Source organism: Telopea speciosissima, chromosome 7 (assembly GCF_018873765.1).
Source record: "Telopea speciosissima isolate NSW1024214 ecotype Mountain lineage chromosome 7, Tspe_v1, whole genome shotgun sequence".
In the NCBI taxonomy this organism is placed as follows: Eukaryota; Viridiplantae; Streptophyta; class Magnoliopsida; order Proteales; family Proteaceae; genus Telopea; species Telopea speciosissima.
The window spans coordinates 26,324,467-26,352,296 of NC_057922.1; the positions used below are offsets into that span (position 1 = coordinate 26,324,467).

At 40.0% G+C, this 27,830-nt stretch overlaps 1 protein-coding gene across 2 annotated transcripts; it reads left to right on the top strand.

Annotated features, from left to right (window-relative positions):
* On the top strand, positions 1 to 27,830 carry LOC122669569. Of its 2 annotated transcripts, XM_043866360.1 has the most exons (9): positions 1 to 436; positions 1,513 to 1,604; positions 1,793 to 2,493; positions 19,204 to 19,274; positions 22,023 to 22,112; positions 22,215 to 22,409; positions 22,534 to 22,635; positions 24,746 to 24,881; positions 27,066 to 27,830. In XM_043866360.1, the coding sequence occupies exons 1-9, from the start codon at positions 59 to 61 to the stop codon at positions 27,221 to 27,223; spliced, it is 1,923 nt and encodes a 640-aa protein (XP_043722295.1). In that variant the 5' UTR covers positions 1 to 58; the 3' UTR covers positions 27,224 to 27,830. The 2 variants fall into 2 exon arrangements, with proteins under 2 accessions (XP_043722295.1, XP_043722296.1); XM_043866361.1 differs by lacking the exon at positions 24,746 to 24,881 and having other exon boundaries at positions 27,066 to 27,260.

The window sequence follows — 27,830 nt, forward strand, 5'->3', positions numbered from 1 at the left end:
GCTTTCAGTTATAGCAATTCAATCACAAAGACAACACAAAAAAGAATCTCAGATCTTAATGGCTCAACTCCGGCCTTGTCCGGCGAACTCCTTTGTCTTCAATTCAACTCTCTGTGCCTGCAACCCTGGCTATGTCCTAAATTCCACCAGCAGCACTTGCACTCTTTTCAAGGTCGATGGTAATCCTTTGACGGTGGAAACTGGGGTTGATTACTCGCTGAATTGGCCGGTGACGTTATTCTCCTTCAATTCGCTCAAGAAGTTCACTCAATCGCAGGGGTTGTTTCTCGAGGCCACGCTTTATATGCTGCTCAGTTGGTTACTCTTCTGTTTCCTCATCAGATTAGGTAAACTTGGTGATGGAAGGACTCTGTGGTTCCAGATCAGGTGGTGGATTAGCCGCTTGGATTGCTGCTTTGCCACTAGACATTGGCTGGTAGGTCGCGCTTACTTGGAATTTATAATTTGAACTTAATTTTTAGTTCGTTCTTAGTTCGTCACGCTTTGTAAGCTCATTATCTTATCCGGAGTTGGTAGACAATAGGATTGATTGTGGAAAATGGAAATGGAAATTATAGAGATCAGCTCACAAGTACGAGGTCTACATAAAAATTATTAGTAAGAGAAAAGAAATCAGTAATTGAACAGGATGACTTTGCTTTCTTTCTTTGTTCTGAGCATCAGCTAATCGCCTCTAGAAAGGCATGAACGTTTCAGATTATTATATTCTTGTAGGTTAGGAGAGGAAAGAAGTAAGTGGTAGGAAGCGCAGTTGGTTAATTTGTTAGAATACGGCAAATAATTCCATAACATCTCTCTCTCTCTCTTTCTCTTTTATATATTTCCTTTTTCGGGGAAGGGGAAGAATACTCAACTTCTAAATGTAAATATTAAGACATACTTTTCCAAGTTTACTTGATATCTCCAGAATTATGGTTTGTTGATAATGGGGCAATCTAGGTTGTTTGCTGCTAGTGCGGACGAACTGTCCAATTTTTTTCTCACTCAAATTTAGAAAGTGATATGAGGATTTGATCATAATGATGGTAAGAGTACAAAAGCGTTGGGATAATGCACAGTTGAGTCTAAAATCTGGATTTTTTTTTCTCCTCTTAATTATGCTAAGATTGAGATTGGTGAGATCTTGAGGAAAAGGAAAGAACTTGGGATATTTTTCTAGGTGAAATCAAAGTTTTTTTTTTTCCCTAAGGTTATGAGAACCTGGATGATATAATATAATGAATTAGTCATGATGAACCCCAAATCCCCACCCCAATTTGGATGCGGAAGGTGAATAGATGTAGACAAAAAGCCTTCTCAACGAAGACATGGCTGGCCACATTTTATATAGGTATATGGATTTTGGTTCTCAAGTATTGCCTTCTTATTCCTCTTTTAGGGAGCCAGCAATTAATGATGAGTCATGGATAATTTTGATAGTTTAGTACTCTTTGTACTGATTTTAATCTGGATATCTAACATCTGATTAGAATCACATATTATTTAATGTAGGATGATCAGAAGGTAGTTATGAAGCGGAAAACAGAGCTTGGAGGAACCTTCTCTATAGCAACTTGGATACTTTTCATTGGTTTACTTGCTGCGTGAGTTATTGGTGACAGCTCCTTCTAGTAAATTATTATGGCACTCAATGCTTTTCTTTTTTTCTTTTTTCATTTTTTCCTTCTTTGGGAGGTGGGGTGGAAGGAGTTCTGTCTTTACTGTGATTTGCTTCTTTTTTTGTCTTTTCATTTGAGTTCATATTGACTTGGCTTTTTCAGTCCTTTAACAGGTTGCTCTACCAGATTATTTCTAACAGAAGTGTTGAGGTTCATAATGTGAGAGCAATGAATTCCCCTGATTTGATGTCCTTCATGAATGACATGGAATTTAATATTACTACAATTTCTAGTATGAGCTGTTCTAACCTACGGAACCTCAGTACTTTAGTGACTAGAACACCAGGCTTCCTTGATTACAGAAGTTATTCTTTGTCAACCTTCGCAAACTATTCATGTCATAATTCTAGCTTGGGACCAACCGTAACTCTCAAGTGCAACAATTGTCAGATAAGTCTAGATAATTTGTACATTTCATGGCAATTTGTTGATATTCCAAATGTCCCTGCGACTGCTGTGGGTTTCCAGTTCAATCTTACTGCAAAGAACCATGGTGATAACAAACATGTCAGCTTCATCAGTGGCACACTGAAGAACACAAGCAACACAGATGATAGGCCGATTACATTCAGGGGTGGAAAAGTAAATATATTAAAGTTCAATTTATTTCCCCGGTTATATCGTAATCTGCATGGACTAAAGCTCCTCCAACCTCTATTTCATGAATTTATTCCGGGTTCATCTTTTTCTGAATCAAGTCAGCTCCGAAATTCACTTGAGAGTTATGGAGATGGATTAATCAATACCACTTTGTATGTCCATCTTCTCTCTGACTACATCATTGAGATTGACAATCGACATATATTTGGAATTGGTAAGAATATGTCCTCAAAATATAGCTTTATCTATGAGTTATCCCTTTCCCCATCTGGTTTATTTATTTTCACTTTTTCTTTTCTTTTTGTTCATTTTCTCTGTGCCATATATACATTTTTTTTATTCTCTTTGTGGATGGTGAATGGTAAGTGCAAATATTTCATCAGTAAATTTGTCCCTTAAGCAATATTTTGGAATAGTTATCATGATTCATGAGGAGCTGGGTGGGATGCTGATTGAATTCTAAATGTAAAATATGTTCTTGTATTCAATTAAGAAATTATATGAATATACTAACATTCTTTGAGCTGTTAATAAATTTAACCTAAGATTGCATCTGCCTTGGGTGGGAGAGAGGGAAGGAAATTGATCTGAAATAGTAGTTATCTGCCTATTGAGCGGCCTTTTTCTTTCAACCGAAACCTTGTATACATAACTGCTGAAACTTAGAATAATAAATCTCTTAAAGCTCATTTTCCCTTTGTAACAATATGACTAATTTTCCCTTCACCAATCAACAGCTAGATCATTAATGATGCACAATTACAGAAAGATGTATAAGATGGATGCTCTATGCTTAATAACCATGGTTTCATAACATGCTATTACTTTGAAATATTGTTTAGAGTTCAGAATCAGAGATTTTAGGATTTTAGATGGGAAATTTCATCATCGCTATTACCAGTGATCACTATATCATTAACTTACACGATTAGGGCTGTGATCTGGGTTCCATCTCTCTTCACAAACAAGGTATAGTCAGCCTGACTCTGTCGATATCCAAACTTCTGCATGGCTTTAAGAAAACAACCAAACCAGGCCTTAGGAGATTGATTGAAACCATAAAGGGACTTCTTTAACTTGCAAATATGGCCAGCAACAGATGGGAATGAAAAGCCATGAAGTGGGTTGATGTAGATTTCTTCTTCAAGGTCCCCATTTAGGAAAGCTTTTTTGACATTCAATTGTCGGAGATTCCAACCCAAATCAGGGCACAAGACAATAACACTCTCACCTAATTCATCTTTGCTGTAGGGGCAAAGGTTTCTTGGTAGTCGATCTCATAGGTTTAGGTGAAGCCCTTTTCAACCAGACGTGCCTTGTATCTCTCAACTGTGACATCAACCCTTTCTTAATTGTAAATACCCACTTGCATCCAACCAGCTTTTTCCCTTCAGGACGAGGAATAAGTTCCCAGGTACCATTTCTATCTAAGGCTTGCATTTCTTCTATCAAGGCAGCCTTCTACTTCGGATCCTTGATGGCTTCCTTCCAATCTTGTGGAATAGACACTAAAGACAAAGCGGAAACAAAGGCCCGATAGGCAGGTGATAGGGATTTATAAGAGAGAAAGTGGTTAAGGGGATGCTGAGTACATGAACAAATTCCTTTTCTAACAGCAATGGAGCGGTCATAATGAACATTAGCAAAATCGGGCATAGAATCAAGGTTAGGAGAGATGTTACCTGATGGTGAGGGCAGATCTAGTGGAGGCTTCACAATGGGTAATGATTGGTGGTCATCCATGGGATCCTTTCTCTTGGTTTTGTTCCTGTTGTAAGTTATCAAGTCTGGAACAACAGGAGGTGGCGATGTAACAGGTGGGCCGATGTCTCCCCCTTACCACCATCAATCGTATGCTATCAATCATCAGAGTGGGTAACGACAGCTCTTCCTCAAGACTCTCCCCCTGAAGAGGTGTCGTGAAATAAGGTTCAAATTCATGAAATGTGACATCCAAGGTGACATAAAGACGGCGAGAAGGGGGGTGATAACATTTGTGCCCCCTTTTGAATGGCCGAAAAACCTAGGAAAATGCATCAAATGGCACGGGGATCCAGAGTGGACCGAGGGGGAGAGGAATTATGGGCAAAACAAACACACCTAAAAATTTTGGGAGGTAGAGAAGAGGCAATGGTAGGGTCCGAGAGGAAAGAAATAGGTATCTTAAAATTGAGGACACTTGAGGGAACCCTATTAATGAGGTAGGCAGCAGTAAGGACAGCATCCCCCCCAGTAGGTATTGGGGACACCAGTAGTGAACATCAAGGTACGAGTCACGTCCAGGAGATGTCAATTGTTTCGTTCAGGAATTTGTTCTGGTGTCCGAACACAAGAAGTTTGGGAGAGAATTCCATGGGAAAGGAGATACTGTTGAAAGCTACCATCAATATATTTCGTACCATTATCACTCCGAAGAACCCGAATGGTGGCATTAAATTGAGTGTGAAGCATGGCATGGAAAGACTGAAAGCAGAATTGGTGCAGATTTATCACCAAACTGGGCTTCTTTTATTAAGAATAAGTCTAGGGTTTGTTTATATACATGTTAGGCCTTTGATCCCATGGGTTTTCTATGTAATCGGCCACTTTTATGGGCCTAAAGTTGGGGTCCATGAGTTGCATACGGGATTAGGCCTATACTTAGTTTATTTTCATGTTTTTAATGTTCTAAATTGAACCGGTCCAAAGCTGGTTTGAACCAGTGGTTCAATTAAGTGATTTTAGTAGTTTGTCCTTTAATTGTTTAGTTGGGCTGGATTAGGACTCTATTTTGAGTCTATTTCAGTTTCCTAGTCAGTTTAATAGGTTAAGGACAGGGTTAGGCCTTTCCTTTTTAGTGTCTAAGTCTATTTTTGAGTCTTCTATATAAGTTTGTAAGGGAGGCCAGCATTGAATACGAATTTGATTAATAAAAACTCATCTTTATGCTTGCTGCCTTTGCTCCATCGTGAGTGTGCCTTGTGAGTAATATCAAGGTGAAGGGATTGGTGGATCTCCAATCGATTCCTTGCATCTTGTACATCGGGAGGACTACTGCTTATCTCCTTGCATCTTGTAGATCGGGAGACCCCATTGTTCGTCTTCAAAGCTGCTACCATTGAAGATTAGTGTTCAAGTAAGTACTTTACAGTTTCAGCAATCACCCTTCTTCTCCTAGTCCTCTAAACCCAGCCCCATCGATCCCCATTGCCAATACTCAATCATTATTACCTTCCTCATCCACCATTAATACCATAGATCTATTAGAACCCTAAAACCTGTAACTATTCTTCTTCTCTTCTAGAAGGTCACATGCAAGGTGATTTTCGTAAGAATTCTGCCCAGCCAAATCTAACCGTTAGAATCATCTCAAGTTTTTACCAAATGTTCTTGAACGTAATTCATGAGCTCAATTTCAGTTTGGTGCAATTCTGACATGCGGATCTGTTCCTGCTGTGAATTTCCAATTCTGCCCTTATTGTTATATTGTTCTTCTAAAATCACAATTAATATACCTATTCTACTGATCTGTATTGCTGATTCTTATAGACTAAATTTATATTCGATTACTGAACATAACCCTAATTTCTGATCTCTGAATTTACTGGTTAAATTACTGTTTTGCCCTCTTCCTAGTTGTACTAGGATTCCCCCATATTATCTGATCTAACCATTGAATCAATTTCAACTTTTCAGCAATTGTTCCAGTCCCTATTTGGTAAACTCATATGGAATTTGGGATCATTCTAACCATCTGATTTTCTGTTATCAAGATTTTCTTTAATTTGAACTATCCTTTGATGAAAAGATCCTGGTTTGGTTTCTAGTTTGATTATTCAAATCTAGGACTACATTAAGTGGTATCAGAGCCATGGATAAGCATGGTAGATCATTACCAGCAGCACCCGATCCTATGGCTGCAATGTTTGAGATGTTTCAAAAGTTCTTTGCTGAATAGAGGGCCATATCTGAAGAGATAAGGGCTGAACAGAGAGCTATAAATGAAAAATTACAGAAAATCGAGCAACGACAGGTTACTCCTGTTAGGGATAGCAATTGCCCATAGAAGAGGACAGATATCAGGTGCAATCCCAAGTCTACCGACCTCCTAGAAGACACATAGAAGATAGGGACAGGCACATGGATTACAGAGAAGATAGAGAAAGGTACAGAGATAACTGGGAAGACAGGTATAGAGTTTACAGAGACTACAGGGAACAACCTAGACCTCCAGAGGCGTTTGAGTTGAAGGAGTATGACGGCAGACCAGATCTCCAGGTATTTTGTGATTGGTTAGCTGCTTTAGATGATTATTTTGATTGGTATGATTTGCCTGAGCATAGGAAAATGAGACTAGCACATACCAAGCTAGTTGGATCAGCATATAATTGGTGGAGAACCCAGATGGATTATCTTGATTTCCGTGGTAGAGAACCTGTTACATGGGCAGAGATGAAAGAAGATCTGAGTAAGAAATATTTCCCACGGACGTTCAGAGCTCTACAATAAGGTAACTTAAATTCCCATCGACAACGTCACCACCAAAAGGCCTTCAAATCTAAAGATAACTTGAAGCCTCCATCAATGGGATTCCGTTTGCAAGTTAAAGAGTGTTGGAAATCTGACATCACCAGTGTTAAATCAGCGGCTGAATGCAAATGTACATTGCCAATGGAAATTGAGAGAGCACAAGTTGAAGACAAAGCTGAAGTGATCACAGTGAATTGTGATGAAAAGAAAGAGACAATGCCTGAAGCTTCAAAGATGGAAAGTCAACATGCAGAAGAATCTACTGAAGGGGTCAATGTCGAAGAGAACAAAGTAGGCAAAGCTGAAACAACAGAAGATGAAGAGGTGGTTGAGAGCACTCCACGAGAAATTGATGGCATTCAAGATGTTGTTCTTGAAGAGGTACGACTTGCGCCTCAAGTCTTAGATGAAAAGGTTACCACTGATGACGACTCTACAGACACGACATACATAGTTGATATTGATTCAAAGGTCGAGCACATAGAGTTTGTTATGCCACCATGATTCTTTGAAGAGAAAGCTCCACGGCTTAAAGACTACATCCCTAAAGTCTACAAGCAACCAAAATTCTGTTGGGGAATGGTCAAAGCTGCTACCCACATGTTGTTTCCCCCTCATTATTACAAAATTCGAGGACAAATTTTTTCAAGCTGGGGAGAGTTGATGCAGATTTATCACCAAACTGGGCTTCTTTATTAAGAATAGGTATAGGGTTTGGTTATATACATGTTGGGCCTTTGATCCCATGGGTTTTCTATATAATAGACCACTTTTATGGGCTTCAACTTGAGGTACATGAGTTGCATACGGGATTAGCCCTATACTTAGTTTATATTCATGTTTTTAATGTTTTAAATTGAACCGGTCCAAAGCTGGTTTGAACTAGTGATCTAATTTAAGTGATTTTAGTAGTTTGTCCTTTAATTGTTTAGTTGGGCTGGATTAACATTCTATTTTGAGTCTATTTCAGTTTCCTAGCCAGTTTAAGTTACCTAATATGTTAAGGATAGGGTTAGGACTTTCCTTTGTAGTGTCTAAGTCTATTTTTGAGTTTTCTATATAAGTTTGTAAGGGAGGCCAGCTTTGAATACGAATTTGATTAATAAAAACTCAGCTTTATGCTTGCTGCCTTTGCTCCATCATGAGTGTGCCTTGTGAGTAATATCAAGGTTGCTTTGTCAGTAATATCAAGGTGAAGGGATTGGTGGATCTCCAATCGATTCCTTGCATCATGTAGATCGGGAGACCCCATTGTTCATCTTCAAAGCTGCTACCATTGAAGATTAGTGTTCAAGTAAGTACTTTACAGTTTCAACAATCACCCTGCTTCTCATAGTCCTCTAAACCCAGCCCCATCGATCCCCATTGCCAATACTCAATCATTATTACCTTCCTCATCCACCATTAATACCATAGATCCATTAGAACCCTAAAACCTGCAACTATTCTTCTTCTCTTCTAGAAGGTCACATGCAAGGTGATTTTCGCGAGAATTCTGCCCAGCCAAATCTAACAGTTAGAATCATCTCAAGTTTTGACCTACTGTTCTTGAACCTAATTCATGAACTCAATTTCAGTTTGGTGCAATTCTGACATGCAGAATTGTTCCTGTTGTGAATTTTCAATTCTGCCCTTATTGTTATATTGTTCTTTTAAGATCACAATTTATATACCTATTCTACTGATCTGTTATTGCTGATTCTTATAGACTAAATTTATATTCGATTACTGAACTTAACCCTAATTTCTGATCTCTGAATTTCCTAGTTAAATTACTATTTTGCCCTCTTCCTAGTTGTACTAGGATTCCCCCATATTATCTGATCTAACCATTGGATCAATTTCAGCTTTTCAACAATTGTTCCAGTCCCTATTTGGTAAACTCGTATGGAATTTGGGATCATTCTAACCATCTGATTTTCTGTTATCAAGATTTTCTTTAATTTGAACTATCCTTTGATGAAAAGATCCTGGTTTGGTTCCTAGTTTGATTATTCAAATCTAGGACTACATGAAGAAGGCATAAAATTTATTGTGTAAAAGATAAACCCATGTGAGACAAGAAAACGGGGAGAACAAGAAACATAACCTCTACCCGAAATGGAGGGCATAGACCTATCGGCAGCTGTCCAGAACAAGGAGAATAGGTACGATTAACCATAAGGGATTCGAAGATGAGACATGAACATTATCTGATTGAGCAAGGTTTGATACATGGGAAGAAGAGGAACTAGTAATGACTTGTGTCACTACTTTTTGGATGGCAGCCATCTGATTCGGAAAGAAAGGGGCAGCAGTAGAAATCGTAGGACCAACATCCGATGCTTCAAAGAGATGGGCTTGGGAATGGGTATTGCCCTGTTTCGGATTGCACCCACCCTTAGGATGTTCATGGAGTTTCCAACAGGTTTCCTGTGTGTGCTGAGGGTAACCACAATAATCACACTTCATGGGCTTCTGTGCAATAGTGGGAACTTTCAAGGAGTCCACAGGAATAGGTGTAGGTGGCGTGTGAGCAAGGCAGAACGAACAGGGACATGTGGAGGCATCATGATTGTTTGTTGTTCTTCAGATTGAACCAGATATATGCCTGAATAAGTGGGGAAACCAAAATCTGCACCCTAACTTGATCATACTCAGGATTCAGGCCGGTCAGAATGTCGTATACACATTCCATCTCCCCCTCCTTTTGGAATGTACCAGCATCTTTAGGGTGAACCATGGGAACTGGATGATAAAAGTCCAATTGTTGCCAGAGAGTGGTCAAGGCCGTATAATAAGCAGTGAGAGATAACTCCTTCTGAGTAGTGTCGCAAACCTATTGACGTATCTCATAAATCTGGGCGTAATTACCTGCCTATGAGTAAGTTTGGCGAACTATATCCCGTAGATCCTTGGCAGAATTAAAGAGAACAAAGCTGGGATTGATGCCTGGGGGACCATGTAGGATAATTCCGACCATTCAATTTTATGGGGCTAGGTTAGAAAGTGTGATGCCCAGTGCTACTTGATCGACCAAGAGGGTGCCCCTCAGTTGTGTTAGAGGAGGGCGTACCTATAGAGGTAGTACTTGTATTGTCGTCACCCATGATAACCTGGGAGAAGAAGAATCAAGGGTAACAAAAATAGGAGTATTCTTCTACACCAATAAAGGTGGAAACATCGGTTGCGGAGAGGCCGGTGGAGAGGCGCAACAACCAGATGGGTCGCGACGAAGAGGCAACACCAGAGGTAGGAGAGGCCGGCGAAAAGAAGCACGACGACCAAGGAGGGTCGCTGCGGAAAAGGCATGACGGTTAAGGAGGGTTGCAATGGCACCGGCAAGAGAGGCCATAGGAAAGAGGCGTGGCGACCAAAGAGGGGTCGCAGCTAAAAAGGGCATGATGACCAGGGGTTGCGGCGGAGAAGGCATGACGACTAAGGGGTCACGATGGCGGCAATGAGGGCAACCAAGGGGGTCATGGCTCGCAGTGGAGGAGGCGTGGCGACCAAAAAGGTGGGTTGTGGCGGAGGCGACCAGAGGTAGGGTCGCAGTGGTGAATCCTGTTCACCGAAGAGAGTAAAAGAATGCCCGGTGAGAGAGGTGCAGGAAGGAGAAGACTAGTGTCGCATGGTTCAGGTTTCGTCTATCATGCTAGATGAGGAGGCAGTGGCCCCCAATGGGCAGTAACGGTGGTGTAGAAGAGCAATGCGAAGAACGTGGAAAAACTTTCTAGGGTATTGGGCTCTGATACCAAGTTTGAAATCAGAGATTTTAGGAATGATGTGACTTGTCATTAATGACAAAGGTCCACTTTATTTATAATTAGAATTACAACCCAAGGGCAAAATAGTAAAAGAGAAAAATAATAAAACCCTAAAGTAAAGTGAGAATGTTCCAATCCCACGTTTCTCAACATTTAGCATTATTAAAAAGGGTTGGGGATCACTGCCAGGCTGCATGGCCCCTGCACCAGCATGGGGGGCAATGAGAGCATGTGTGGGGGCATCAACAGACTTGGGATTTTCACATTTCACAGGGGGCGGGGTTATCATTTCCTCCCGTGTCTAGGCGCAGGCACCACATAGCCTAGCAGGGATCATTTTCCCTTACTAAAATTTACCAAGTTTAATACCATTTTTGAAATTGGAGTAGGTTATGCTTAAACTATATGTAACAAGATAATTGTGATGGAGGCCGACTACTATCAAGTCTCCATCATAGTTGTCAAGGCGCCAAGGCGACCCAACGAGGTGGAGGAGTGCCTAAGCGCTTAGGTGACAAGGCACCCAAGTGTCATTTTTTATTTTCCCTCTTTTCTAACATTATTTAGTATGATACAGTATATACCATATCATAAAAAATTAACATTAAGCTACATCAAGTCATAAAAAATCAACATTAAGCCACATCATGTCATAAAAAAATCAACATTAAGTCACATCAAGTCATCAAAAATCAACATTAAGCCACAAAGTCATCAAAAATCAACATCGAACTAGAAGACAGCAGAACTGAAGAAGCAAGTTATTGGAAGTTTTAAACAATCAAAACATATAGTTGGTTTATACTGTTCTTGGAATTGGTCATTGTCATGGTATACCTAGTCTCACATTTGATTTATACTATTCTTAGAAAATATGATCGTATCTAAAGTAAATAAATTGCTCTCGATTTAGAGAAATGTTTTTGTTCTTGTTCTCTAAGAAGTTTGACTGGTCAAATGATTTTTTTATGAGACTTTTTGTATTAGGTAGAGCATAAAACTAGCTTTCCAACAAATCCAAGATTGCTTAAATCTGATTTATATTGAAGGAGTTACATTCCGGTCAAACCTTATTTGGCGTGCGCGAATGCTGTCAAAATCGCTCTGAATAAAAATATTTTTTTAGATATCAAAACAGATGAATATTTTACTGCTCTTGATTTTTAGTAATGTTATACGATATAAAGATTAATAAAATTTTTAGATTTGAGAAAATCCCCAACATTAGAAAGTTGAAAATTTCACCTACCACCAAAAATCTAGTTTTTGTTCTTGAACTGGGGGGTTGACTTTTTATCCTTTTAAATTTGATTTTTTAATTATTTTTATTGGATTCAAATTAGGGGGGTATATGCTTATTTAGGAATAATATCTTAAGTAAATGAATATAAAAACATTTACTTAAATGATATTTGACATAAATAAGGGCCAAGGCGTTCAATACACTAAGGCGACAACTGCCTAGGTCCCAAAAAATTAGCCTGGACACGACAACTTGACAACTATGGTCTCCATTATTAGCCAATAGTAAATTTGTCCAATCCAAGACCAGTCAAAGGTTCTCAGAAAATGTGAGGTCCATATGATGTAGTCCAAGTTCCCGATTGGGCTCCAAATCTGGTTCACAACTGGCCCATAATTTGGGGCTATCGATCCAGCCTATGTTGTCCTATTCTATCCATATCTAGCAACCTATTATGAGTATATTGACCAACATCATATTTAGGAGATATTTTCCAGACTTGCGTGTGGGTCCAATGCTAGCTGTGTGGGGGACTTTTGAGTGTAGGTTGGCTTGTGGATGTGTACTCCTAAAAGATCCCTTGGATATCTTGCATGGGAGAAGAACTTGAGAGTATATTTCCCAGATTTTCTAGATCTTTTGGGGCCCATACTGACCATTACTTGGGAAACAAGTCACAATCAGTTGCTACTTTGCGTGGGATATTATTAGGAGATCTTTAGTTACTAAGTTCTATTTCTATTTTTAGTATTTCAATGTAAACAGGATCCACTACATGTGTGGACATTTTATTTAGAAGTTTCTATTTTCCTTCTTTCCTTTTTAGAAGTAGGATGCTGGCCTATAGATTTGTCAGAGCCTTAGTGCTCTTAACACGATTGGAAAAGCTTGGTTGTTTAGCCGTGGTTGCTGTGAGATACAGTGAGGTGAGAGACCTATGAGAGGGTGAGAGGCCCAAGGAAGAGTGAGGCTCAACCCATTCTATCTCCCTTGTTGAAGTACTGTTCATGTGACACTGTTCACGTGAACACTGATTTGGTTGATGTGTATCTTCTATTTTCCTAGTCCTAGTTGGAGTCCTAGTTTCTAATTATGTCAAGTCCTAATTCTACTGTGAGTTGTTAGTCTTAGTTTCAGTTTGAGTTGTTAGTTCTAGTTCTTTTCCTATTGTAACTTGGAATCCTATCATGATTAGGAATTCCTAATCTGATTAGGAGTTCCCCTTTCTATTGTAATTTGAGATTATAAATACAAGCATTATGAGGGAGACTGATAAGTTTAACAGTTCTCTCCTCTTCCTCATCTCTTCTTCTCTCTCAAGTTACTGGTTACAGGTCCTAGGTTTTCTACATCCCTTCTTCTTTTTTTTTCCCCCTTTAGTGTTTATTTAATCTGCAACCTGTGTTACTGTTAGGAGAACTGAGGCTTTTATCTCTGCTATTTAAGTTGCTGTCCAGTTAGAATATTGAAGAGGAGTATTGATGTTATTGATTGGAGGTATCAATCTTATTGGCTGAACTCTGCGGTTGCAGATAAGGGGAATTTATCTTGCTGTTAATCTCCATCCAAGACCAGGTCAGCAGCTGTTATCTCCTCCCAAACAGTTGTGGTCGGTTGTACCTGTTTTGGATTGGTATTCTTATCACCTAAGAGTCCCTCTACGGTTCTTATTGCTGACCTATATTTCCTGTCAAGGCTGGTTATCTGGCAGTTGAGTGCTTCAATCTCACTTCCATGGGTGCTCCTCGGAGATTACAATTCTATTGGCGCTGCTAATGAGAAGGTCGGGGGTCGACCTGTTATGCACAGAAGTTTTCAGCCTCTTGCCGATTGCATCTTTGATGCTGGCCTGCTTGATTTAAAGTGGAACGGCTGCCACCTCATGTGGAGTAACCGTGGTATTGGTGAGGATCGTATCGCAACGAAGATCGATTGGGTTTTAGTTAATTTCAACTGGCTGGACTCCTTCCCTTCTTCCCATGCTCATTTCCACAACCCGGGGGTGTCCGACCACAGTCCAATGGTCGTCACGGCAGGTACCCGAAGCCAAATAAGAGGGAAACAGTTCTATTTTTCCAACTTCTGGACAGACCATGAGCATTTCCTCCCATTAGTTCGTAGCGTCTGGGACCAACCTAGTTCTGGCTTGCCAATGTTCGGCCTTCTTGCTAAACTAAAAAAGCTGAAAGACAAATTAAAGAGATGGAGTCACAGCACATATCATCACTTGGATAAGCGTATCTCGGACCTGGATGCTGAAGTCAATCTTTTACAGTCCTCCATTCTGACCAGTCCCAATGACGAAGAGATACAGTCACGTGAGAAAATGGCAGCCCAGGAACTCACCATGCTCCTCAATGCAAGAGAGTCCGGTCTGCGCCAGAAAGCCCGTGTTCGCTGGCTAACACATGGTGACAATAACACTGAATTTTTCCATCGAACGGTGAAGACTCGACGGTGCCGTAATCGAATCTCATCTATTAAAAATGCAGCAGGCGGGTGGATTACTGATACAGATGACATTCGATTGGAAGCAACACATTTCTTTGAAGCATACTTCATGAGCACCCCTCTAACCATCTGCAGCCCTGTGGACCTTCCAATTGACCGCTCCCTGGACAATATTGAGTGTGCTCATTTGGCCAGAGATGTCACCAGAGAAGAGATCAAGGCTGTGATTTTCGCTGCGGACGACAACAGTGCTCCTGGGACCGATGGGTTTGGTGCACATTTTTACAAACATACATGGGAAATCACAGGCGAAGATGTGTGTAACGCAATCCTCGACTATTTTGCTAACCCATCTCTTCCAGAGCAGCTAAAACTCTCAAGACTTACCTTGGTCCCGAAGGGGGAATCTCAGAGCACCTTTCATGACTACAGGCCCATAGCTGTTAGTCCTCTCCTATACAGATTCATTACAAAGATCATTGCAAACAGGATTAAGGGCGTGATGCATAGACTTGTGGGCAACAATCAAACTGCCTTCATGGAAGGGTGGCAGATTACAGATAACATTCTCTTATGCCAGGAGCTTCTTCATGCATATCACTGTAACAAGGGGATGACCCGTTTCGCAGCCAAGATTGATCTTCGAAAGGCGTACGACTCGGTACACTGGAGTTTCCTTTTTACTCTTCTATACCGGTTAAACCTCCCCCCTCGCCTCCTTACTTGGATTACCCAGTGCATCATCAACCCTGGATATACGGTTTTTCTGAATGGCGCTCAATCACCCCGATTTGGAGCTAATAGAGGCCTTCGACAAGGATGGCCTCTTTCACCATTCCTCTTTAATATTGTTCTCCAATTTTTTACATACTCATTGGCGATGGCTGCTAAACAGGGTTCCTTTCAATATCATCAACACTGTGATAAGCCAGAACTCACGTCAGTTTGTTTCGCTGATGATCTCTTTGTCTACGGCAAGGCTTCCCCTAGCAATGCTACTCTTCTCTTTCCTCTTTTACAATGCCTTGAATCCTAAGAAAAAAGAAAAAAAATAGAAAGAAGAAGAAGAGAAGATTGTTTACATAGACCTTCTATTTCTAGAAAAGTAAACTTCCAATTCTAACAAGTGCTTCCTTTTCTTTGTAGATATCTTCTCCAAGCAATAAAATCAAAGCATCTTTGATTTTTCAACCTTCCATAGGTGAGAAAATATAAATCTATCCCAAGTAGAATTCCAGAAGTGCCCTTGAGAAGTTGGAGGAGAGAGAGAGTAAGGCTGATGACTAGGATACCTTCAAGAATAAATAAAATACCCATTCTGTTCTTCAGAAAACGTGGAGCATGGGGTGCTTATATAGGCCTCACCATTGTGTTCCTTGCGAAAAATCACCCAAAATAGACCCAAATTTCGTCCAATTTGGAGTTCGGGAGCCCAAGATATCTCAAGTTGAAGTTGGACTGTCCAGAGCCCTCCAAATGGAATCTTTCAGGTACAAGAAATATAACTTCTGGTTATTGCATTAAGGCCCCTGGAATCCGAACTTTTGCTTCACTTTGTCCCCGGTCGACTGTCAATAATTACAAATAAACCCCTATAGACCATTTTCGCGCTTCGTTACGGAAACGGCCGTAACTTCTTCGTTTCAACTCGGAATCAAGTGCCGTTTGAACCGTTGCGAAGTTGACTCGATGGGCTACGCATCCAAGCCATTAACACCTCTAAACAGTTTAAAAACATTTCCTTAGCATCATCTCCTCCATTTTCACAAGAATTCACCTAAAACCTGAAAAGCACAAGAAAGCACCGAGTAACTCTATCCAATGTGGTAAAATGTATGCTTTATGCCCTAAGATTTCACACATAAATGTGCTCATCAGCTACTGTTCTTAATCAACTGCTCAATGACTTCTCGGCTCAATCCGGGCTTACTGTCAATCTTGGCAAGTCATCCATCTTTTTTGCCAATTGCCCCTCGGAGATTCAAACTCATATTGCATCAGTTCTGGGCTTCACCATTGGCTGCTTCCCGATTAGATATTGGGGATAACCCTCTCCTCCAAGTCTCTCTGCCCTTTGGACTTTTCGGATCTACTCTCAAAGGTGGAGCAGCTGTTGGTGTCATGGAAAGCGAAGGCGTTATCTTACGCAGGCAGGCTCACCCTTATTAGGTCCATTCTGATGGGCAGTGTGGCGTTCTGGCTCAACACCATTCGGCTTCCTCAATGTATTATCTCCACCTTAGAGAAAACCATGGCAAAATTCCTCTGGCGGGGCTGCAATGAGATTGGAAGTTACAAGGTTGCATGGAGTGCGGTTTGCAAGCCACGTGCTGAAGGCGAGTTGGGGCTGCGTCGATTACACGACTGGAATCGTGCGGCACTAATGCGTCAGATCTGGAACATATCCTCAAATCTGGACACATTCTGGGTGCAGTTTGTTAAACACAGATGGCTTCGGAGGCATTCAATTTGGTAGCTACCCACCCCCTCTTTGTGCTCCCTGTCTTTCAAATCTATTTTGAGAACCAGATCAGTGGCTTCAAGATGCACACGATACCTCCTAAAGGATGGCTCAGGGACTTTGCTTTGGCACGACCCATGGCTCCCTAGTGGTCCCATTTGCGATTCTAGTCGCTCTCATTGTCGAAGCTCTGGGGCGCCTTACCTATGATCCCGTCGGGTGCTTGTTGATGCTGCCAATGGCATGTGGATGGCTGATTGCTCTGATCCGGTGCTCCGTGACCAATGGCAGAGATCTTGGATACCCGGTTGCATTTCAGACTTCAGGAGGACCTTCCCATCTGGACTGCTTCACCGAATGGTAGATTCGCAATTAAAACTGCTTGGGATGCGGTGAGGGAGCGAGTTGCCCAAGTCCCCTGGTGTAACCTGATCTGGTTCTCTGCAGCACAACCCAGGTTTTCGTTCATCACCTGGCTGGCTTTGACAGGGTACCTTACAACCCGCTGCAAGCTGGCATCATGGGGAATCTCCTTAGACACCACCTGCCCTCTCTGTCTTTCATTGCCGGAGACACAAGACCTCTTGCTCTTTCAGTGTAGCTTCTCTGCTAAGATATGGAAGGTAATTCTCAGCCTCAATGGCTTCACTCGGGAACCACTCAGGTCCTGGCATGACGAAGTTCAATTGCTGGTTGAGCACTACAAGGGGGAGTCTTTCATCAACACTATTCGGCGGTTCAGCCTGGGGACCTCCATCTACTGTATTTGGCAAGAACGAAACAGCCGGGCTAATGGCAAAAACCCAGAGCCTGCCACATCAATTCTTTGGCGTGTTATCAAGGACACTAGAGACCGTTTCGACAGCTGGGATGCTATTTCGGTGCCAGACACGGACGTTAATCGTCAGTTCCTTGGTAGATGGGGCATCGTGGCTTCCTTTACAGTTCGGAGAGCGACCCCCTACTCTTGGATGCCTCCACCGACAGACTGGGTTGCCGTCAACTGTGACGGGTTGATTCGTGACAACCTCGGTGGCTACAGCTCTATTGCACGTGACCATTCTGGCCGGGTGATCTTCGCTGTGGCTGGTGGTATCCAGGATCCCAATATTCTTCGTGTTGAGCTACATGCTATCAAGGTGGGGCTCTCCAAGGCTGTTTCCCTGAACCTCTCACAGGTTCAGGTGCGATCGGACTCCCTCCTGGCAATCCAGATGATCATGGGACGCAACCACCCACCTTGGTTCGTGCTTGAGTTACTTGGCGATATCCATTTGCTTCGGGGGAAGTTCAGAAGCTGCATCTTCGTTCACCATGTTCGCGAAACCAACCATTGCGCCGACTTCCTCACTGGATTTGCTCACTCCCTCCATGAGATTCATTTCAGTGTTGATGGTCTGCGTGAGGGTCTCTCCTCTCTTGTGAGGGATGACACCAACGGCAAGAAATACTACAGAATGTAAATATCTAATTCCCTATTATTTAATATAAGCTCCCATTTCCCCAAAAATACCCTGGTCCTTTCCCCACGTATGCTCTGTATTATAACCTTTTTGGGCAGAATCGAGATCCCACTTTGAGGGAAATCTAACCACCAAAACAGGGTGGTATTTTGGGACAAGATAGTGCTGTCCAAGACCAACTTTCAACCAAGGTATTAAGCATATCAGAGGGTGTGATCTGGTGCTACACACAATCACCTGATTCTGGAATTTTACTTGTTAGATTCTGAATATTAATCCCTGTTGCAAATCCAGCCATTGGATCTTCATAACATTTTGGGGATTTGTTATACTGTTGGTCTACTACACTTGCCTACTGCTGACTGCTTAGTACCTTTATATATACTGATATCAGACCTGAACCAATACCTGTTTTGGTTATATTTCTGTGATCCTGACTGGGGTTAGGTTAACTCATACCTAGCCCTACATTACTATAGGCCATGAATTGAGGGATCAAGGTTAGATCATGAATTGGTTTCAGCTGATCAAGATCTGTTCTAGGTTGGATTGGTCCATACCCTGTGCAAAAAATAATCCTGACTGATCCAGTCCAGGAAAAAGATACAAAAACTCTTTAAAAATACCTAATAGTCATATAATGTTTTGTGATTGTTCTTGTTAAAATTTTAATAAAAATATATATTACATAAATTTTAGAACCTATGTTTATATTCCTAAATATGTATAAGGAACAGGTAAATGGTCAAGTGCATACATAATACATGTAATCATGGATCTTAAGCAACAAGTATCAAATTCTAAAAACATAAAAATGTTTACCTCTGAGCCACCATGTTAAGTGCTGTGGTGGATCATAACCATTACCATTTCTACATTTCTTACTCATTTTTTCTAATGAATAAATGCTTTTTGCAGTAAATAAAAATTCAGAATTATGTACTGTGCACTGGGTACGCCCTTTTTAATAATTCAGAATTTTGTTCATGTTGAAATTTCATCTATGTACCTGTAACCTGATGTGATTTCATTGTTTGACATAACTATGCAGTGAGCTTCCTCGCAGATCTTGGTGGTCTTTATGCTATTAGTATTGCCATCTTTTTCTACTGCTTGGTACAAGTAAGTTTCCAATTGCTTTGCACACTCCTTACCTTGTCCATACTTCTCAATTCTTACTATATATTTAATTCCCTTCAGTTAATGTAATACTAGACCTGCACTACTGTGGTTTTTAAGATCACTTACCATTGTTCCTAGAGGAGAGGCGCAGGGGAGCAAGGAGTGTACCTTTTACTAGTCAATGTTTGGGGTTTTCCCTCCTTCATCTGGTGTGAAGAAAACAATGCTGCAGTGTCTCACTTTTGTCCAGCAAATCTTAAGCCCCAAATTAGGCTTGTTTCTTTCATGACATGTTAATATTTATAGACAAATGAAAAGAAAATTTCTACTTTGCATATAGGCCCCATTTTAAATTTAAAAGAATAAATTTTTTTATTTAACACATGAACCCTTATTCATATGGTATGCCTATAAAACAAGGCATCTCATTGATGAGTGCCAAGCATTGTTCAAGATTTCGGTTTTGACTAGGGTTTCGACCTTGGTCAAAACCAAAATATTTCAGATTTCAGTCGAAATCTGGTACGTTCGGTGATCAAATGGCCATATTTTAACCCGAAATTTCAAGGAAACCCTAATTAAGCATCTCTAAACATATTAGAACTTTTAGATTGTAATAAAACACACCTAAAATAGTAGTTTGGTTTCGGATGTACTGAGATAAAGAATTATAAGCAACAAACAGATTTGATGGTTAAGTGTTTAATCCCTGTGCAGAAAGGAATATTACAGCCTTCTGTCCCTTCCTTGTAGGGCTTGAAGCTGTGCCCTGTTCCCCTTTCCCTCCTTTTTTCCCCCTTGTATATTCCTCCCCCCCCCCCCCCAAACCTTCTTTTGGGGTTTTGGTTATGAATTTTTTTTTTGGGTGAATAAAAATTCATTACCAAAGAGAGAAAATACAGGGCAACCCCAGAATACAAAGGGGGGGGGGGGAGAGAGGAGAAAATTAACCTATAAAACAAAGAGCACGCAGACCAACTGAAGGGGGGATAACATAGAAGAGGGGAGGCCCCAGGAGGCAACAATATGCCTGTTCCTAGGGGAATAAACACAAGAAGAGGAGGGAGAGAGGGGTTGGGATTTAGAGCCGACTTCAAAGGAGATGGAATCCTAAATCTGCCTGTAGGATCTAGAGTTGGAAGTCTATCTCTGATGTTGCGCTCCATCCAGGTATGCGAAATAGTAGCTCCAAAAACAAGCTTGCCAATTCTGTCACATAGGGAGTTGCCCCCGAATTTCATGTCGATCCACACCCATTTTCTTTGAAAAGGAAGAATTCTTCTTCTTCTAGGCCAACATTTGCAGAGCACCCCAGACCAAATAGCGGAGGAGAATGGGCAGTCAAAAAATAGGTGCTCTACAGATTCAATGCCATTTCAACAAAGACAGCAGGTTGGAGAGGCACTGATTTGCCGATGTAGGAGAAATGACTGAGTTCGGTGGCAGTTTCTAAGAGCATGCCAAACACAGAAGCTATGCCGAGGGATGTGTCCTTTGAACCAGACAATCTTGTGCCATGTAGCAATAGGGCCCCTGGATCTTATGAGGTTCCAAGCAGATTTGGAGCTGAATATACCTAAGGAAGTGGGAGCCCAAGTAGTCAAGTCTCCCGAACCAGTAGGTCTTCTAACAATAGAAGGGAGAGCATTCCAAATGGCTGCAAGCTGAGGAGGAGGAGGAGGAATCGAGCCATCAGAGAGGATGATGTCCACAACCAAGGAGAGTCTGTGGAGGCCAGCCCTGTATATAAGTCTTGAGCTCACTATATGAAGGAGAATACACATGAGGTGCCAATGATCTAACCATAGTCTGGAAGTAGTGCCATCATCTATATTGGTGGTAATTGCCCCAAAGGCTAGGGGTCTGAGTTTGAGAATGTTCTTCAAGACCCAAGAGGAGTCAGGGGAGCAAGATACAGTCCAAATAGAGCCTCTCTGAAGAATCCCCAATATATCCAGTCCACCCAAATACTCTTTTGTTTAGAAGCAATCTTCCAAATAAACTTGAGAATTCCAGCCTTATTGACTTCTTTGATTCTTTGTAACCCAAGACCTCCTTCCTTTCTAGGGATTATGAATTCCAAATAAGCTTGAGATTTTTTTTTGGAGGTGAAAAAAGAAGGTTATGAATTCTTTATTCACCCCCCCCCCCCAAAAAAAAAAAAAAAAACCTCTGAAACCGTTTTCTTGAGAAATACCTATCATTTAAAAATTTTATGGGTAATTGTGGTTTGAAATTTGTGGACTGGGAATTGCATCAAACCAGTGATGTTACAACTGAAAAGCTTATGTACTTATAGCCTTTTAACTTCTCCGTAATTGCTTCTTTTTTTTATTTTTGTACATATCATCATGTTAATTGATGATAAACATTAACATTGTATTACGTATTTGAATCACTGAAATTTTAAATTTTCTTCACATGTTACTTAACTTGATTTTGATATAAACCTTGCAACTGTGAATCCCAAATCTTACTATAAGTAGCATTGTACAGAGATTGTCTTCTCTTCTCAGTAGCTGCCCTGACTAGAATTCATGGTGTATTATGACAGTTCTGAGTTTGGGCAGCTCCTGAGGGAGGGAAGGGTCCTTTAATGTCTTCTCTAGCTAAAATATCTTAACATATTTTTAAATCTTGTGATTCTTTGGAATAATTTTAAAGAAAGTGAATGAAGCATGAGGTTTTAATATTTTATTTGTTATTTCATTACCTTTTGTATATTATTATACTTGCTTGGTTTCATAGTGTGAGTGCAGGATAAAGAGGCTCCGTAATGAAGATAGTGTGCTGCTGAATATTAGAAATCGAAGAAAAGCTCAAGATCATTGGAATAAGGCAATTCTTAATCTACTCATTTTTATGAATTGTATGAAACATTATTACTCTCACTTCTTTTATTGAACTGATTTGATTGGTATTTTTTCATCTTTCATCCAGTTGAGGAAATATGTAATGTACACATGGGGTTCTAGCCAATTGGAGGATGAATACAGTAGTACCAAAAAGGACTCATGTTGTGGCTGTATGATGATTGAGCATTCTCGTGGAGATGGATCCTCATCCAAAAAGAAGCAACCTATCAACATTGATACTATCAGTTTTAACAGAGGAGACCACTTACACATTGACACGGTAAAGATCCATTGCTTACTTTTATGGTTGATGCAAACTTGAATATCTCAGGTTGTACCCTTTTAACTTGGAAAGATAACAGAAATGCCACTAGTTATTGGTTAAGCTATTTCATATCATGCAGAATGCCATTCCTGAAAGCACCCAGACACAAAGAGTCAACTCATGTTTGGGAGGTGATACAGAAGATCTTGAAAGGAAGTCTACATATTCAGAGGGTATACAAGTAAGTCAATCTTGTTTATAATTTCTTCTGGGATCAATGTCTCTCTTTTTTTTCTTTTTCTTTTTTGAAGTTTTTTTCCTTAGTGCTCTCCCCCATAGGGTATCTGAAATTGATTGATTGATTCCAAATGATATTGATTATGAGCGTAAATGATATACCTGAAGAACTGCTTCAAACCTGATAGGCAAACCAGAAGGCATAATCTTCTCAAACCTCACTATCAAACTTTCAAAAGTGTGAACTCATGTTCACCAATACATTGCAGTGGATCTTTCAAAGTGCTCCCTTTAACTAACCCAATAAATGGCAAGAGAAAGTACTGTCCATAAACTTAAGTCTCCAGCTGGACTGGTCTTCATCCTACCAATATTTACTGAAGGCAGAACAATCTGAAAAACATAAACCTAAAACCCAAGTTCTTAACCCTGACACCTTCAGCTCTCACACTCCTAAAACCCAGCATTTTGAACTCATGTCATGAATAAATTTCTGATGGACTTCTCCAAGTCCTAAGATTCTCTTTTTCACTCATAGCAGGAAACAATATTCTTCTATTTCTTTCCTTTCACCCAACTTATTGTAGTAGCAAAGTTCTTCCATAAACTTAAGTATCTGGTTCCTCAACCAGTTATGGGTCGAAATTGCCCAATGTTAGAAAGATTTTCATCAAGGTACTAAAACTTGGGTCTCGGTACCAACTCAGCTCTTGGAAAAACCGAGATGAGTCAAGATCTCGCCGAGTTGGTGCATTTTTTTTTTTTCAACTTGAAGCCTCAACTTTGGGTCAACCCGAGATCCGAGATCTCGCCGAGATATGTCGAGTTCTATCGAGTTAGGTGAGGTATTTAAGTGGTAGGTGGGTTAAAAAAATAGGTCGAAACCGAGATCCGAGATATTGCACTTTTGAGACTCGCAGGCAGTATCGTCTCGGCTTTTCCAAAAACCGAGAAACTCGGCGAGATCTCACGAGTTCCCGAACTATGATTTTCATCTTTGGGAATGAAAGCAATGGAAGAGCAATTTGCATCTTTTGGAATCATTCCTTCTCAAAAAAAAAAAATAATAACTGTAAATAGAAAGCATCATCTCCTCTTATGATTTCCATAAACTTAAGTATCTGGTTCTTCATTGTGACCAAGTGGTCACGGGTTTGAGTCTGGAAACAACCTCTCTGCGAAAGCAAGGGTACGGCTGCGTACATTATGACCCTCCCCAGACCACACAGTGGCGGGAGCCTCATGCACTGGGTATGCCCTTTAAGTGTCTGGTTTTTCACCATTCCTACGTTTATTAAAGAAAAAAGAAACAATCAATAAAATCCTAAACTATATGGTCTAACTCTCAACTCTCAGACCCCAAGCCATGAACTCAGCATATCCACCGTGGACCTTTTCAAGTCCTGAAGTATTCTTCTTTCATGCTGCTCGTTAATAATAAACCAACAAAATTGCTAAGATATATATGGATTTTCATTCTTTTTTATCTATTTGCTAAAAGCAGGATGATCTAACAACCTTAAAATCTTAACCCTATCAAGCATCAAACTCTCAAAAAATCACGAATTCATGTCTGCCAGTACACTTGAGCTACACTTCATATGTACCTTTGTCATGGAATATTCCCTGTTAAATAGCCCAACAAACTTTAGAAGTGATCTCCCATAAACTAGGTATCGGTTCTTCATCATTCATGTAATTACCAAAAGTGAAACAATTTCTAAACCCTACTAAAACCGTCAATCCACAAATCTCAATGACCTTGTTTCTGCAAATGCCATGACTGCTAATTAGGTTAAAAGGTTGAGTGACGTCCAGATGCTTGTTCTTGTTTTCACATGTCTTATAATGCATTGCTTGTCCCAAAGAATATAGAATACATAGCACTAAACATAGACAGATAGAAAGCATAGAAGTTACACAAAGAAATTATATACCTATGTGAGTTCATCCTTCTTGTATTTACTGAAAGAGAAACAATTTTAAAATCCATTAATTATGATATTTTCTTGATTGAGAGGGTCCATTCATTATGGATATTTTTTTGATTGAGGGCAATTGCATCATTGTAAAGGCTTGTTGAGTCTAATACCTTTCACTCTATCCTTCTCAAGGTTCTTGAACATGAAGAGTCTGGTGCTAATAGAGAGGGGGAGAACGGAAATTCAGTTGTTTCTTGTGAGAGAGTTGCTTCTCAGCCTCAAGCATCTCTTCCTTATGATGATACCCTTCCAGAACCACCTTTGCCAGGTAATTATGGATTCTTATACATTTAAAAGTGTAATCCATGGGCAGCAATTATAGTTGTCAAGGTGACTTGACAATCCAAGGCGTTGGAGGGGTGCCTAGGCTACGAGATGCCAGCCCAGGTGCCCTAGGCGTGCAGTATATGACTATAAGTTATATAGCTATGATTATTATATATAATTATGTTTATATGCAACATAGAGGCCATATCAATGCAATATGATATAATTATACTAATAATAGCCCTAATATGAGAAAGTCAGCATATAATAAACAAGGTATAGGATAATATAAGCATATTCATCAAAAAACAAAGCAATAAACATAAATCAACGTAAACTCATTAAGTGTCAACGAGGCGTGTTGTCTCCTTGGACCCAGAAAAGAGCTTGGATGCCTAGGTGACATCTTGACAACTATAAGAGCAATTTTACTAAAGTGAATCAAATATTTGAAAAGATTTCTCCATGGTGCTTCTGAAAACCAATCATAGTTGTATTGTTTTACATGTATCAAATAAACCGAAAAGATTATGATGGTGCCTCTGAACCAGATTATACTCATTGTCTAGTAAATTTTCAGTTGCACTTTAGCATCACTTAAATTGCTTACAATTAGATATTTGAACAAGTCGAAAAACATGTAGCCATACATTAGAAATTATCACATGGAAACTGTTACTATGGGCTAGTTCAGACAGGATAGATGAAAATGATAATCTGATTAGGTTACTACTTCAATTATTAGAGAGGTCATTATTTGAGGGGTTTCCTGTTAATAAATTTGTTCTACTTTTGTTATATGTATTGGGATCTGATAACCACCCATCATTTGTGCTACTCTCAGATTAAGTTGCTGAGATTATCCTTACCACCCATCATTTATTGGCATTATATTATAGTGGATGGCCAACAAATCTACCTCAACTAAACTTGGGCCCAACTTTGTAAGGGCTACAGAGAAAGAGTAAATTAGATATTTCAGATAATCTATGCATGTTAATACCCAGAAATTAGATCCAATAGATAAAGCAGCAAATAGGTTGGAGCCAATTTCTCTAATTGTGTGCGAGTATTTGGCTTAAGACACTCATATTATTTGCTGTGACATAATTTCGAAAATTAAGTAAAACCTTAAAGTACATTCACTGAAATTGTCACAATGAGAGAATAGTTTCTCCATGTTTAGCATATAAACAGGATTTTTGATATGGTAGCTTTTATGAACCCTAGCTTTTGCAAGATGTAATTTAATCTTTATGTTAATTAATCATTGAAAAAAGATAATTCATCTGAACATGAAAAAAAATGGAGAGAGTTGAACATTATTTTCATTCTTTTCCTCTCTAAGTCCAGTAAATGGAGGTTCAACTGTATTTATTCCTTGTTAATGGGCTCTCTCTCTTTGAAAGAAACTATCCAGGTCTTACTTTACAGATGAGAAGAAAAGAATGGTTTTACTCAATAAGACACAGAATGAAGAGTGAAGGAATATTTTTCCTTGTTTTTTTCCTCTCAAAGTATGTTACTTCTGTACGCCACAATCAGGCTTCTACACCATTATGTAAAACCTTTGATATCACATCAATGTTCATGTTCAGGGACAAATGTGACTAACTTCTGATATGTTACTTATTTGCTAGAGCTACATTTCTTTCTAGTACAGGAGCTAGTAGTTTTGTCCGAAATCAGACCAATTTCATTGCTGCTCTTGTGTAGGAAATTCAATATAATTTTTGGAAGGGGGCGCTTCTTGACATTATGGTCAATCAATTATTTTTGTTATAATTCATCTGAGTAATTTATGTCAATACTGTCCTAAAGAGATGTTTGGGGTACGTCCAGTGTACATACCTCAACTTCTTGAGCCTTACATTAACTGCTTGGGTTTGGTTACATGTACCCTGTTCTGCCATTTCTCTCTTTTTAAGGCCATATCTACTGTGTAACTAATAGCACTTACATCATTCTGCACTCCATCCAAAGTCATTTTCTGCTTTCCCCTGTGTCCTTTTAACCTCTTGAAATTGCACTATATCCCTCCCTACATTGGTGGGTCTTGATCGCACGACTGAAGCATCTCAGTTGATGTTCCCTCATTTAATAGTTGCTGAAATAGAAGAGTTTACTGGATATTCTCGGTCAAGCTGGTTTTTTCAATTTAACATATTTTATATTGTCGTTGCAGAAATCAAGTGTGGTTCTGGAGTTGATATATCAGATGTTCAAAGGAACCTACAAAATCTTTACGAATACAATGTCTTGTTGAGGAAAAAGTTTGTTGCGGCTCAGTCAATGCTTCAAGATTTAGCTGTAAAATCTGAACACAATGATAGCAAAATATGAACGTAGCCTGGAGTTATCTACTTTCATCTTTTGATGGAAGGACCTTCGACTAAGGTTCTTTAGGTGAGTGTGCCAAGTGGTTGTTGAATTTTCTGGTGATGCTTGTCCCTTCAAATGGTTCTTTTGTAGAACTATTTACTGTTGGAGCTAGTTCGTTATAATAATGTGGCAGGAGTTACAATAGTAATACTTCTTGAACCCTTCTGTGTATCAGAATCAGTTGCACTGAGCCCAATCATTTCTTGAGTTGATGAAGAAAAATTGGCAGAGTCAGCTGTGTTTCTCCAAGAAAGCTGTGGCCCTTTGGGTGAGCTTGGTTTTATGGTCAGGGTCTACTTCTGGTCTGAGCTGTACAAGTTTCGCAGAAGCAGAGCCCCATATGGTTGCTCCTCCATTGTTTCTATTCATTGATTGGGTATATATGTTTGAGGATAGATGGAGCTAGTCAGCAGTATTATGCAAGAACCTTGATTTGCTGCAACACTAATTTTCTTGTTGGAGTATTTTCTCTAAATGCTGTGTGACAGGTGGGATGTTTTACAGTCCCATCTCCGTCTCCACAAATGATACAATGTTCTGAGGTAAAAGTTGTACGATATGTTAAGAA

Coding starts and splice junctions, on each gene's coding strand:
- LOC122669569 (XM_043866360.1), top strand. CDS start 59: ATGGCTCAACTCCGGCCTTGTCCGGCGAACTCCTTTGTCTTCAATTCA. Junction 22,113..22,214: donor CTCAAGATCATTGGAATAAG/GCAATTCTTAAT, acceptor TCTTTCATCCAG/TTGAGGAAATATGTAATGTA. Junction 22,410..22,533: donor ACCACTTACACATTGACACG/GTAAAGATCCAT, acceptor CATATCATGCAG/AATGCCATTCCTGAAAGCAC.